Source organism: Manacus vitellinus, unplaced genomic scaffold (genome assembly GCF_001715985.3).
Source record: "Manacus vitellinus isolate BGI_N305 unplaced genomic scaffold, ASM171598v3 scaffold_21_pilon, whole genome shotgun sequence".
Classification (NCBI taxonomy): Eukaryota; Metazoa; Chordata; class Aves; order Passeriformes; family Pipridae; genus Manacus; species Manacus vitellinus.
This window is the reverse complement of record NW_021939546.1, coordinates 8,063,008-8,075,725: the sequence shown is the minus strand read 5'-3', so window position 1 is coordinate 8,075,725 and position 12,718 is coordinate 8,063,008. Positions and strand designations below refer to the sequence as shown.

General features: G+C 47.3%; 2 protein-coding genes across 2 annotated transcripts; one reads left to right on the top strand and one right to left on the bottom strand.

The window, feature by feature from the left end:
- The first annotated feature begins 2,458 nt into the window (after positions 1-2,458).
- TMEM205 (transmembrane protein 205) lies at positions 2,459-3,792 on the top strand. The gene is made up of 3 exons (XM_008925228.2): positions 2,459-2,784; positions 2,886-3,049; positions 3,292-3,792. Exons 1-3 carry the CDS (start codon positions 2,655-2,657, stop codon positions 3,589-3,591), a joined length of 594 nt encoding a protein of 197 aa, XP_008923476.2. The 5' UTR covers positions 2,459-2,654; the 3' UTR covers positions 3,592-3,792.
- Positions 3,793-4,113: 321 nt separating this feature from the next.
- On the bottom strand, positions 4,114-12,584 carry TTC4 (tetratricopeptide repeat domain 4). The gene is made up of 10 exons (XM_029959749.1): positions 12,505-12,584; positions 12,266-12,357; positions 12,004-12,165; positions 10,508-10,585; positions 9,603-9,727; positions 9,224-9,310; positions 8,137-8,351; positions 6,888-6,969; positions 5,727-5,809; positions 4,114-4,805 (listed from the first exon to the last, which is right to left on the bottom strand). Exons 1-10 carry the CDS (start codon positions 12,582-12,584, stop codon positions 4,706-4,708), a joined length of 1,104 nt encoding a protein of 367 aa, XP_029815609.1. The 3' UTR covers positions 4,114-4,705.
- Positions 12,585-12,718: the final 134 nt, after the last annotated feature.

Genomic DNA, 12,718 nt, shown 5'->3' with positions numbered 1-12,718 from the left:
AATGGGGTGTCAGCCGGTGCTCCATGAGAGTGGCTTTTGGGTACTGCCCGGAGGCATTGCTACCATGCCTGGGGCAGACCTGTGGAGCTGCCCCTTTATCCCTGTCTGCTGGGTGCACCAACACCTTGAGATGTAACCCCCAAACTGCCTCAGGGGCGCTGAAAAAGCAAAAAAACAGACAAAGCCAAACTTTGTTTCCCAAAGTCTGAGATGCTCTGAGAAAACCATTGGAATGCAGCAGGGATGTGGAAGTGCTACTCATCAGTCACAGCCCAGGGGACATCTGCCCTCAGCCACAGCCCTGTGGAGAGCCCCTTCCCAGGCCTTCCTGGGTCGCACAGCCAGAGGTTTTCTGATGTAACTGATGTTCTGAAGGGCTTGCTGCCTGCTGGGAGGGGGACAAGCCCCAGGAGCCCTTGGGCATGTAGAACTTTGCTTCCAGAGCCCCATGAACTTAAACCCAAGGATGGGTTTTGCAGAGCTTAACCATGAGCAAGTGATGATGATGCTACGCTCAGGGTAAGATGAGGCCATGGGGTACCAAAAACATGCACAGGGTCTTTTCCAGGCATCCCTGGGTGTTTTTTCCTTTCTGCAGCATCCAGTCCTTAAAAAGGCGCTTTGCTACCCAAATTCCCCACCTATAAGTTTATAAGCAGGAGCTCCTACCCCTCTCTTGCGGCCACTGGCCAGTGGCTCCTAACCCTGGGCTGGCTGTGGCCATAAACCCCTAATCTCTCTCGTATTTCCCATCATAAACATCTCAGCTCAAGGCCTGGCATGGCTCTGCCCCAACCTCCACAAGATAAAGCCATCTCAGGCTGATCATAGTACAAAATATTCAATTTTTATAGAGCCCTCTTATCTCCCAAAACTCAGAGCAATCCTGCCTTTTTATCACCAGGACCTGAGACATCCTTTCTACTTACCGTTAGGAATTGCTGCTGCTTGATTAAGCGGAGGGGATGATGCATTTGCCTGAACATTAAACTTTAGCTGACCTCTCCTTCTCCTTAAGTATTGTGCTTTTTACCTCTGCGAGGCCATGGTCAGCCCTGGCTCTGGCCTGGCTGGGTCCCTGGGGATGATAGAGCAGGAGCGACCTGGGGGTGTGACAGAGCACTACAATGGTGTGAAATGTCTCATGGTTTTTGTACATTTGGGAAAAAATTGCAGTCCTGCAGCACTTGCTGGCCCTCAGGCATAGGGGAGCATGGACAGCAGGACTGTGTGGCTTGGAGCATCCCTGGAGCACCCAGCTCCACTACCTAATCCCACAGCCAGTTCCCAAGGGAGGAGAGACCTGCTGGTGGGTGCATTCAGAGCAACCTGCCCTTACCAGCCTTTCCCAGAGCCCTCCCCACCAAATCCACCACTCCAGGACCAAATCAGCACTCAATCACCATTTTTTTAATTAGCTTAAAAAAAGGGGAGTTACTCCCCTGCTCTGAACAACCTTCCCAGATGTGGCTTCTTTGCACGAAAACACCCAGCTGCCTTGGTGCCCTCAGCTGCTAATTCCTGCATGGAGACAAACGATTTGGGGAGGCAGATCTGGGACCTCAGGAGAATCAGGGCTCCATGGCAGCTGCCCAACACAGTGCCCATCACTGCCTTCCTGTCCAGGATGATGCAATGAAAAAAACCTCACCAGACTGCCTTCCCTGAGCCCCTGCAGTGGACAGGGCTGCTGAAGGATGGAGCAGGAAAGCATCCCAAAAATTCCAAGAAGCTTTTGGAAAAGAAAAGACCATGAAGACAGATGGGAATTTACAGGCCAGCACTCCAGGTGGCATCGAAGTGCCTTCTCCAGTACACTGCCATCATGAGAAGGTTTAAGGACCTGATTTTTTAGATGCCTAAATAAATACATGGAATTAATATATCATAATACAGTGTATATTTATCCATTTTGCAGGGGGAGTGGGATGGAATTAGAAGGCAGCGTCTCTTTTAAGGCCATCCCCGCTGTAATTCATGCCCCGAGGTGATCAGACGAGGGGAGGAGAAAGAATTCTGCAGGCAGCAGTATTGATGGGCTACTCCTAGCAGCTTTGTTTTAATTAATTTCCGAAGTGCTCCTTGTAGTGGATCAGGCAGCTCCTTCAAAGCCTCCCTCCACCCGCTGCTGCCTGTGCTCTCATGCTGTGCCAGGGCGGGGTCTGGGGCAGTGGGGTGCACCTGGGAGCGTCCCTGCTCCTTCAAGCCCCCAGGCTTTTTTGGTTAAAAAGTGCAGAAGCTGTTGCTGCTTTTAAGCAGGGGGGGCTTCCCCCTGACCAAAGGGCCTCTTTGATGCTCACAGCATGGGCAGGCATATTTGTCAGGGCTTTTCTCTTCCCCTTTTTATTGACTTTCTGCTTGTTCCTGCTGCCAGGGGTCAGCTGGGGCGTTGGCTGGACTTTGCCAAAAGTCCACCCAAACCAGCCGGTTCCCAGGTGCTGACGCAGGGCCCTGCCCCTAACATACGAGGCGTTTGAGCTCTGGGTTTGCAGCCCTTTTGGGTGTGTGGTGGGGGAGCTGGGAAGGGCTGTGCCAGCTCCAAAGCTATTCCTGAGTAAGCGGGTTTGTGAACCTGAACTACATTTGCCCTGTGTCCAGTAAGGTTAGAGCAGTAACTGCAGCTCAGCACTGAATTTGGAGGTGTCTTGGCTGACATGGAGGGAACTGTCCCCATCCAGGACACCATGCCGACCGACATGGAGCCCTCCAACACCATCAAACTGCTGCACCTGCTTTTCCTCTCCACCTCCTGGGGAATGCAGATCTGGGTGACCTTCGTGGCCGGTAGGTTGGGGTCTGTGTGCACTGCTGTGGCTCTCCGCCCAGGTGGGAGGCCCAGGGAAGGGGGCTTTGCCCCAGGACCTACCAGCTCTCCCCCCTTGTAGGGTTTGTGATGAGCAGACACCTCCCTCGCCACACCTTCGGCTCCATCCAGCGCAAGCTCTTCCCCTACTACTTCCACATCAGCTCCACTTGTGCCTTCCTCAACCTGACTCTGTTTGCCATGTGCCACCCCAGCAAGCGGCTCAGCGAGGAACACACGACCCAGGTAGCTGCCTCCCCCTCTCAAACACGAGCTGGCTGAGCTCAAACCCCTTCCTCTGCAGGGTCCCGCCCTGCTCTGCTCCACTGAGGCTGGTTTGCACACGATGCGAGCTCCACACGTGGCTCTGGTTAAAGAAGCCAGTTAGCACCCAGATTGCAGCGAGCCTTGTGTGCGAGAGGGGCTGGGGGGGAAATTTAACCCACAACACGTGTGGGATGTTCACGGTGGGCTTTGCTCCCCCGCAGATCATCCTCTTCTTCATTTGCATCGCTGCTTCTGTGCTGAACACACAGTGGTTTGGGCACGTCACCTCCGACATTGTGGCAGACCTGCACCTCGTGGAGCGCAGCCACGGCCTCGGGCAGGAGGTCGGGCTGGTGGCCAGCGAGTCCCGCAGAAACCTGCGAGCCTCCAACCCCAGCTACAGGCAGCTGTGCCGGCAGTTCGCCCTCTACCATGCTCTGTCCTCCCTCTGCAACCTCTGCTGCGTTGTGTGCAATGGCCTGAGCCTGTACCACCTCGCTGTCAAACTCTCTGCCCTGTGAGGGCAGGACGCTGCGAGGCGATCGATGGCTGCCTGGCCAGAACCGACATACTGTGAAAAGGGAGCCATCCTGCTGCCTTGCTGTGTAGTAACCCTGAGGTTTGGAGATTAAATTGCAGCATCCTCAGGTGGAGATACTCTTACTGTATTTGTGCATGGTGCAGAAATTCAGGAATAGTGAAACGAAAATGCTTTCTCTGAATCTGTCTGAAGGCAGCCTCTATGATCTAAGCAGGAGTGTTTATGGCTGAACAGCTTTCTAATGCCCTCTGCATTAGCTGTGTCTAAAGCTGCAGTGTATTTCTGCAGTCACAGAGAGACTGCGGAAGAGAAAGAAATGAGAGATTTAGAATTACTTTTAATTAAAAGCTGAAAGCTAATACACAAGCCCTGTATGTTGGCTGTATCAGTTAGTGTAATGGATAAGGCTGTTACCTTGGTGTTTACAATTACTGTTTGCCATTCTCTTCCAGTATTTCATGAGGTGAGAAAAAATATTGTCTCATTCATTAGGCAAAAGTCATTCTAGTTAAAATAGCCATGTTTATTCCAGGTTCTGTAGGACAATCAGTACAGTAGCAAAAGGGTCAGTAAAACACAGCTCCAAATCAGGAACTCTGCTGTACCTTGGCCAGCAGCAGAGCCAAGCAGTGACAAAACAGCAGCTGCTGGATCCCAGGCAGGGACTTGATTGCATCCACCCCGCTGCAACAGGCAGGTATTGCCCTAGCCCACTGCTGTTAAACCCCAGCAACTACAGCCCACCTCCGAGGAGATCTGTGATTCTTCACAGGTAAGGAACTACATTCCCAGCTGCTGTTGCTGAAACCACAGCCAGTGTTTGGCACTGCATCAGGTTTATTTCAAAACCACATGCAGCCTATCATAGAGGAGACCTTCTGCAAGCCAGCTGGGTTTCTTTTTAAACAAATAATCCCCTCATGTAAGCCCTTTATTCTCCTATGCTGCTTTCCTGGAAGTTTCCCCATGTGCCAAGATTATTTCTCTTCCCTGAAGTGTGCAAGGTATTTTTGTTCAAGCAGAAGTTTGCAGCCTGTAGCTGGGCTAATGAACAGCAACCTCTTGCACAGGATTCCTCGTTTCACTCTTGCTCATTACAGTCGATGCACCTTCTTACCAGAGAAGTATTTCTTAGAGAAAGGAGAACACTTCGCAAATACCAAAACTGTTGGAGTCCCGGCCTTTACAAAATACCTGCAAAGATTAAAAGGAGTCCTTTGCTTCCTTGTAGCTGGCCAAGTGTCCTGCAAAGCGAGTGACTTCCACCCTGCCCCATAAAGACTGACCCTCCCAAAGGCCAGTGATGAGCTTTTGTGCTGATTAGCAGAGCCTCTTGGAGTTGGGGCAAAGCACATCTGAGGAGGAGTGTTCTATGAGTCAACTCCTCTTCCAACAGCTACTTTTAATTAAAGCAGCTGTTATTCTCCCTCTGGAAGGAGGTTTCTCTTGCAACTGCCCTTAAAGCCTGAAATCTGAGGGCTTGTGTATGCTGCTGAATTTTATGGAGTGACAGCTCAGCCAGAGCCCGTGGCAGTGACCGAGATCCCGCTCCCACTGCGACAGCCCGCACTGTGGGGCAGCTTCCTCCAGCTACGAGATGGTGCAACTCAACAGCACAGGCTCCACAACAACTTTTTGGCTTTACAAACAGCAAATTCTTCTCTCTCAGTAACTGCACAACACTTTAAAGCCAGTTTCACTGGGGAACAGTGCTGCACGCTGTGTCGGGGGCTGCTCACACAGCATTATGAACAGTGAGAGCATTGTTAACCTTCAACATGCTCTTTATAGGCTGCTGCCTTTTTTTTTTTTTTAAAGTAGTACTGTGTAGATGGGATCTGGAACAGCCCTTTTGTGCCACTCAGCTGTGCCCAGCTCCCGTTCCCATCTTCATCCAGACCTGGAAAGAGTTGTTCATTTTTTTGGGGGCGAAAACATATGTAAGTCACTAAAGCCAGACACAAAATCCATGCAGCCTTACTGCTTTATACCTTTAAGACCAAGAACTATCAAATCAGAGAAGACTTAGAACTAATAAAGAATAAACGGGACTTAAACCCCAAAGCTCATACTTTTTGCCTTTTTTTCTTTGGACATGGACTGGTACAGCCTCACCTTTCGTGCTGCAGCACTTGTAGTAAAGTGTGTTCTGGGTTCACCTCATACATTTCATTTCTTTCTTCATCTTCAAAATAGAGCTGAAAAAGGTTTTGGAGGATAATTAAATGCCTAAGGTACATGAGGGAAAGTACTGGGCTTTCAACAGTTTAGTAACAGCACACCATTATCAACCAGAGGTTTATCAAACCTCTGTAGCTTGAGCCCACTGTGTCAGGTGCTAAATTCAGTGATGAAGAAACTGATTTGTGCAAATTCCAAGTCTTTCCTGTATAAACCAGCTTAGCTTCTGGCACTAGCAGCAGGAAGGCAAAATACACTACTGGCTGTTCCTGTGCTTTACAGAGAAGCAATCTAAACCTAAGGGCTGCTTTTTAACAGGTGAAATGCAGCAATGTTATGAAATAAATCGCATAGTTTTAAAGGTATTTGAACAAAATAGAGTTGATTTAAGAGATTCAAATCCAGCAACGGTATCTTAGACTGTAAATACACATGGATTTTAATCTGGAAAAGTACACAGTCACTGTCCTTTTGGGCCTGTCTGCTCACTGTACAAAGGGTTGTGCTGCTGCCTGGCACAGGTGACAGTGAAGTGAAAAATGAATAATAAACATCTGTATCCTTCCATGAACCATTTCAGAAAAATTCTCAAAACCTACTGCAGCCACAACCAACTCACAACCTACCTTTGCTAAAGTGTTAATAGAGATATATTACCTTGATGTGATTATGTGCTTAGGTACACCTCGAGTTAGTTCTGAAAATAAACTATTTTTTAAATATTTTCTCATTTGTATTCAGCAGCTCCACAATGCAGTTAAAAAACCAGGCAGCCTATCAGCTTGATGGTCTAAATCTTAATTATCATTACAGAGATGGAATCTAGCAACATCTCTAAACACCTTCTATCAAATACAATGTAAGTGGAAGACAAAAGAACTTTAATTTGCATTAGTGAGTTCTGTCAGCACACCTGGTAAATATTTGTATTTATAAGTGAATGTAGCTCTCCAGATCTTTGTTTCACATCTGTGAATGGTAAACAAGTAAACAAATCATACCCTCAAAGCTGTGTATTTTCTCACTCCAGAAAAAAAACCCAAACAAACCCACAACACAACAACCCTGAAATTGAAGGAAAATCAAACTTTTCACCTCAAGGTTGCTGGGAAGGTATTTTCTTTCTAAATCCCAAGGAGGTAACTCAGCAAACATCACCATTAAATGATCAATAAACCTAAAAGCCAAAATACACTAGGTGAGCTTAGACAGACTGTTCAGCTTCAATCATTTGTGCACTTGCATTTGAATGACGGTAAAAATACATTAGCAAATTAGACATCAGACCTGAAAGTAAGTTTAGATCACTAATAGTGTCTTCCCTTCAAACTCACCACTTTCCCAATGAATCCAAGGCCACATTGTGACTCAGGCTATTGGTTTCAAATTCGAGCAGTGCAACAACAAATTATTTTTAACTTTACATTTTCACACTGAAAAAGATGTCAAAATAAACACCTTGCATTTTGTCTAAAATGGATTTCCCTTCTACTTGGTTCCATCAGAGTGATGAGAATCTGTTTGTGTGTCAGAGGCTTGTTTATTTTGGTACTTGAGGAGTGTTGGAGGCCAATTTGTTCTAAAAATCCATTTCCACTTCCTTTGGTCATGAAAAGGCATAGTGAACACTATCATGTAAGTACTATAACTTTACTGACCTGCTTGCACTGTATGTTAAGTTCCAAACTTAGTAAGAGATCTGAGGAATATGTATTCCAGAAAAAAAAAAGAAGTTACAAATTCCAAGTTTGTTTAACATTGTAAGACCAGAAATGGAAATTAATACCAAGAAAAGTAGAATTCCCACCTTGCCAGTCACTTGCTTATAGTCTGAAAGGTCTGCAGCAGTTCAGACAGGCCTGCTGAAAACCCTAAGGAGAACTGTGGGGTCACTGGTGGTTATGAGAGGTCCCTTTTGGAAGCTTTTAATGATTTTTGAACTTTTAATGAGTTTAATAATTTTTAATTTGTTGTTTTGAGATCCCATATTTGATGTGCTTTGAAACAGCACCTTAATGAACCTCTAGAATCCACATGTGTGGATGGGTCACAGATATTACTGGCCACTAATTAATTATAGGTCTAAGCTTGCACTGCAAGCTCCTTTAATCACCCTGGCAAAATGTGTTTGTCTGGGCTATAAATTTATATAAATCACAGAAAAGTTCAGGTTGGAGAGGACCTCAGAAGGTCATCTAGTGCAACCTCCTGCTGAAAAGAAGGGTCAGCTCTGCAATTAGAAATCCAGAACAACTTCATCAGCATGGCAGTGTTTCACTTGCTGTCTGTTCTCATCTGCTCAAACACCTCCCTTATGCAAGAGTTCTGCTGACAGTGCATTTACCTGGAGTTCTCGTGAAAAGCCACAGTGAAATCTGTCTGCTCATGCTCAGGGTACAGAAAGAGGACAGGCCAGTGCAGGTTGCCATCAGTATCTAAGTGCACCTTTGCCCCTGTGGCACTGTCAGAGTGGAACCCATCTAAGGATATCTCAGCCAGGCCATCCGATATTTCCTCTTCTTCATTTGAAGGCTCAAGAACAAGCTTGATATTTCTTTCCTGGAGGAGAGGGAGGGAAAAAACTAAAAAAACAACCAAAAGCCAAACAGATATGGCAGGGAGAATAAGAGCAAAAAATTAGCAGTCTGTAAAAGGTCAAATTGTGTTGTTCTTATTAATGAGTCAGCTCTTAAACATGCCATCAAAAGCTTTCCTGTAGTATCAGACTCAGGGGACTGGTCTTCCCAATAGAATCCAGAACCTCAGCCAGGTATCCAGACACCTCATGAAATGGATGAGGAGAGGTGGCAATCAAGAGGAGCCCACACACTGAGAGAAGAGCCTGAGAAAATGTGTGGAAAGGGATGCATCTAAAATCCTTTTCTTTGGGACCTTGCAGGCATCACTTCAGGGTGCAACTACACACACCAGCTCCTGAGAGCATCCACTGTTTCAGAAAACTGAAATAAGCTCAGCCTTTTCCTTGGAAATCTGACTTTATATAATAGCCCAAAATATTTTAATGTAGCCCAAACATTCAATGAGGTAGGAAAGGATCCTGGATTGATTCCCTCCTCCACCCTATTGAATGGTTATTTTCTATCCTTCCACTGAAGTAACGCCAATGGGCAGCAAAGAAAGCAAGGTTCCTTGGGCTAGTGTGATGCTACAGCCCAGCAGCCAGAGCACTCACAAAGCTCAGTCCATCTCCTAACACTGGGTTTGTATTTTGCATTAGTTGTTACCTGAAATATGGAAACCTGGAAGCTGCAGTCATGGAGATAAGGAGAATTATGGTTTTAACTCATTTTTTTTGGCTCTAGCCCTCAAAAGCCCCTCAAAAGCAAAAGAACAAACTTTTAGAGACAAACAAGAGAGCTCTTAAAAAAAAATCCCAAAGCACACAAAGCCAGCCCCTCTCACTGACCCACCTTTATTGCTGCAAGCAAGATTTCCCTTTGACACTTCTCTTTCTTCTCCATCACCTTTGCTTTCCTTGCATCCCGCTCCTCAGCTCGCTACATGTAAGAAAAGGTTGCACCACGGTCACACACAGCAAGTCAATGCTCATCACTGCTCTACCCTGTCAAGGGGTGGAGAAATCAGTTTGGGTCTCCAGAAGGGTCCTCTCCAGCTCCTTCTCCTACACAGCTCAACACACACCACATAGAACCACCACTCAATTCTCTGTGTGGATATTACACTACACAGAAACCTGTGTGGAGCACTCTTCAACTAAGGACCCCAAAGTGATTCCTGACACAAAGCAGAAGACAAGCACTGCAGATGCCAGACTGCCTTCATATTTACCTTTAACTTGTCAGCTTTAATTCTCATTTCCAAAAGCTTTTTCTCTGTTGAATCTATTTGCAAGCCCTCCTCACACCATGCTATTGCTTCAGAGAAATTCTTCAGCTCCATGTGACAGAGAGCTCCTGGAAGGATTAAGATTTTAAGTCTGGAGTCAGTGTAAAACTACTGCACAAAGTGATGGTTATAAAGACAGCATTAGGCCTGGTGCTTTTGCATTAGTCTTTTTTGTCTTGCATGGTCATGTTCAATCACAGATTTCCAGCAGGTCAGCTGAGAAGAAAATCTAAAATATTTCATCAGTTCTTGTATTATTTGCTCATCTGGTCACAGAAATTATAAGAATTATTCCAGAAATGTCTGTTACAAGCAAAATGTTATCATAATTAATGTTTCAGTATTTGTCTTGTAAGGAAAAATTAAAAGGGGGATTTCCATAGAGTGAGAAATGCTGGGGAAAAAGCACAACCAAACCCCAAAAACTAGTATTATGGAAAACAGGAAAAGTAGGCTGTGCTCTATGGAAACAGGTTCAGTACCTCTTTGACAGATAAAGAAACTGAAGAGCAAAGGACACTATTTTGACTGAAAATCCAAAGCAAAACCCAGAGTTCTGTTTCATGGAGAAACACCAATAACAAAACAAGCGAAGAGATCTCTTACAGTAACTGTAAGACTTTACCTTTCTGAAATGAATTCTGTCCAGAAACAAAGCATGATCCCCACTCACAGTAATATAAGGTTTATAAGCACAATTATTAAACACACAGAAATGTGCAAGGAAACAAAGCAACATCTAACAACAGTTTGTTACTTGTAACATTAACGGTACAATAAGTAAAGCTAACACGTGCCAAGTGTTTTGGAACCATGTTTCCTGAAGCAACAAGGCCTTTAACTCTTACCTCTTATGATTGCTTTGAGATGGGTGGGCTTTAGCTTTTTGGCTTGTGTGGCGTCATTGAGAGCAGAACGGTAGTTACCTACAAAGCAAGTAAAACTGCTCAGAACCTTGCATTTATATTCAAAATCCAACCAGACACCGAGGTGACAAAACAGTTTATGCAGAAACCCTATAATTCACTGTTTCTACAATCGCTGTGAGGTGAGAGGATAAAAAGGAGTAACCTGGGGGCAAGAAGTGAAAGGACAGGGTTCAAACACAGGTGAGGGATAAGTAACATTGCCCTACTGCAACACACAACAGCATTAAAAAGCCAAGAACACCTTCCCTGCTGTGCAGACGCTGTTGGTAGAATGGGTGGTAGCTGTAAGAGATCAGCTTTGTGACCACCTGAGGAACCTGGACATATATAAGTCCATGGGACCTGACAAGATGTATCTCAGGGTCCTGAGGGAATTGGTTGATGTAGTTGCCAAGTCACTCTCCATGATATTTGAAAAGTCATGGCAGTCAGGTAAAGTCCCAGGTGCAAAGGGAAACTTTGCACCAATTTTTAAAAGAGATAGAAAGGAGGACCCTGGGAACTACCAACCTAAGGCCTCACCTCTGTGCCTGGGAAGATTATGGAATAGATCCTCCTAAAAGTTGTGCTAAAGTATATGGAGCCCAGAAAGTCAACCATGTCCTGGGCTGCATCAAAAGCAGTATTGGCAGCAGGTGGAGGGAGGGGATTCTGCCCCTCTGCTCTGCTCTCATGAGATTCCACCTGGAGTGCTGCATCCAGCTTTGGGGTTCTCAGCACAGGAAAGACATGGACATGTTGGGTCCAGAGTAGGCCACAAAAATGATCAGAGGGCTGGAGCACCTCTCCTATAAAACCAGGCTGAGAGAGTTGGGGTTGTTCAGCCTGGAGAAGAGAAGGCTCTGGGTAGACCTCAGTGCACCCTTTCAGTACTTAAAGGGGGCCTACAAGAAAGATGAGGACAAACTTTTTAGCATAGCCTGTTGTGTAGGAAAAAGAGTAATGGTTTTAAACTAAATGAGGGTAGACTTAGACTAGATATAAGGAAGAAAGACATTTTTTACAGTGAGGGTGGTCAGGCACTGGTACAGGTTACCCAGAGATGTGGTAGAAACCACATCCCTGGATCCCTGGAAACATTCAAGGCCAGGTTGGATGGGGCTCTGAGCAACCTGATGCAGTTGAAGATGTTGCTGCTCATTGCAGAGGGATTGGACTAGATGTTCTTAAAAGGTCTCTTCCAACTCAAACCACTCTATGATTCTAAAAACCACTGGCTTAACTCTTTCCTGGAGCCAAGGCTCAAGCAGCAGGTTTTCAGGTGCCTTTTTCTCATGAATAAGCTACTTAGTCTGTTGTATCACAAAAAAAAAAAAAAAAAAGAAAGAAAGAAAGAAGGAAAACGGAGAGGAAAAGCAGCTCTGGAGCGCAGAGCCCCATTCCCATCCCAGTCGTAGCTGGCACAGGTCCCTCACCCAGGTGGAAGTGTGCGGCCCCCCGGTTCGTGAGCAGCACCGCGTTCAGCTCGGGGTCCTCGCACTTCTTCCGCAGCCCCTCGGAGTAGGCGGCGACCGCTCTCCCGTAGTCCTTCTCCTTGAAGTACTCGTTCCCTTCGTTCTTGTACATCCTGGCCAGCTCTGCGGGGACGGAGGGGTGTCAGGGTCTGAGTGGGGGCACCCCCAGAACACGTCCAGCACCCCCAGAACTCGTCCAGCACCCCGCGCTGCGGTGCCCCACTCTGCGGGGCTTGCTCCTCGTCGAAGAGCAGCGACTGCAGGCAGGCGAGCTCGGGCTGCTCGCGACCGCGTCGATGTCGGCCGCGGGCAGCGCTTCATGAAGCATGGGGATGCCTCCAGCTCTGGAATGGATGGGTCACGTGACACACACACACACCACACGCGCCTTAAGGCTTAAGCTTAGCTCGGCTCGGCTCGGCTCGGCTAGGTCCCCGGCCCTGCCGCCTCACTGCTCCGCACGTGTCGGGTGCAGGCGCGCCGGGTACCCGGCGGCGGCCGCCGCAACACCGGGACCGTCGCCCGGCCCGTCCTCTCGCCATCGTGCGCCGCCCGGCCCCGCCTGCGAACCGCCCCCGACACCTCAGGCCCGGCCCCGCGCTTCCGAACCGCCCGGTATCCGACCGCCCCGGCATCCCGACCGCCCCCTTGCTCCGATCCGACCGGCCCCCTGCTT

Excerpts from the sequence above, each read along its gene's own strand:
- TMEM205 (XM_008925228.2), top strand. The coding sequence starts at position 2,655 with ATGGAGGGAACTGTCCCCATCCAGGACACCATGCCGACCGACATGGAG. Across the intron at positions 2,785-2,885 it reads CTGGGTGACCTTCGTGGCCG|GGTTTGTGATGAGCAGACAC; the intron begins GTAGGTTGGGGT and ends CCCCCCTTGTAG. Across the intron at positions 3,050-3,291 it reads GCGAGGAACACACGACCCAG|ATCATCCTCTTCTTCATTTG; the intron begins GTAGCTGCCTCC and ends GCTCCCCCGCAG.
- TTC4 (XM_029959749.1), bottom strand. The coding sequence starts at position 12,584 with ATGGCGAGAGGACGGGCCGGGCGACGGTCCCGGTGTTGCGGCGGCCGC. Across the intron at positions 10,586-12,003 it reads GGCCGCACACTTCCACCTGG|GTAACTACCGTTCTGCTCTC; the intron begins GTGAGGGACCTG and ends CTTGCTTTGTAG. Across the intron at positions 9,311-9,602 it reads TTAAAGCTGACAAGTTAAAG|CGAGCTGAGGAGCGGGATGC; the intron begins GTAAATATGAAG and ends TCTTACATGTAG.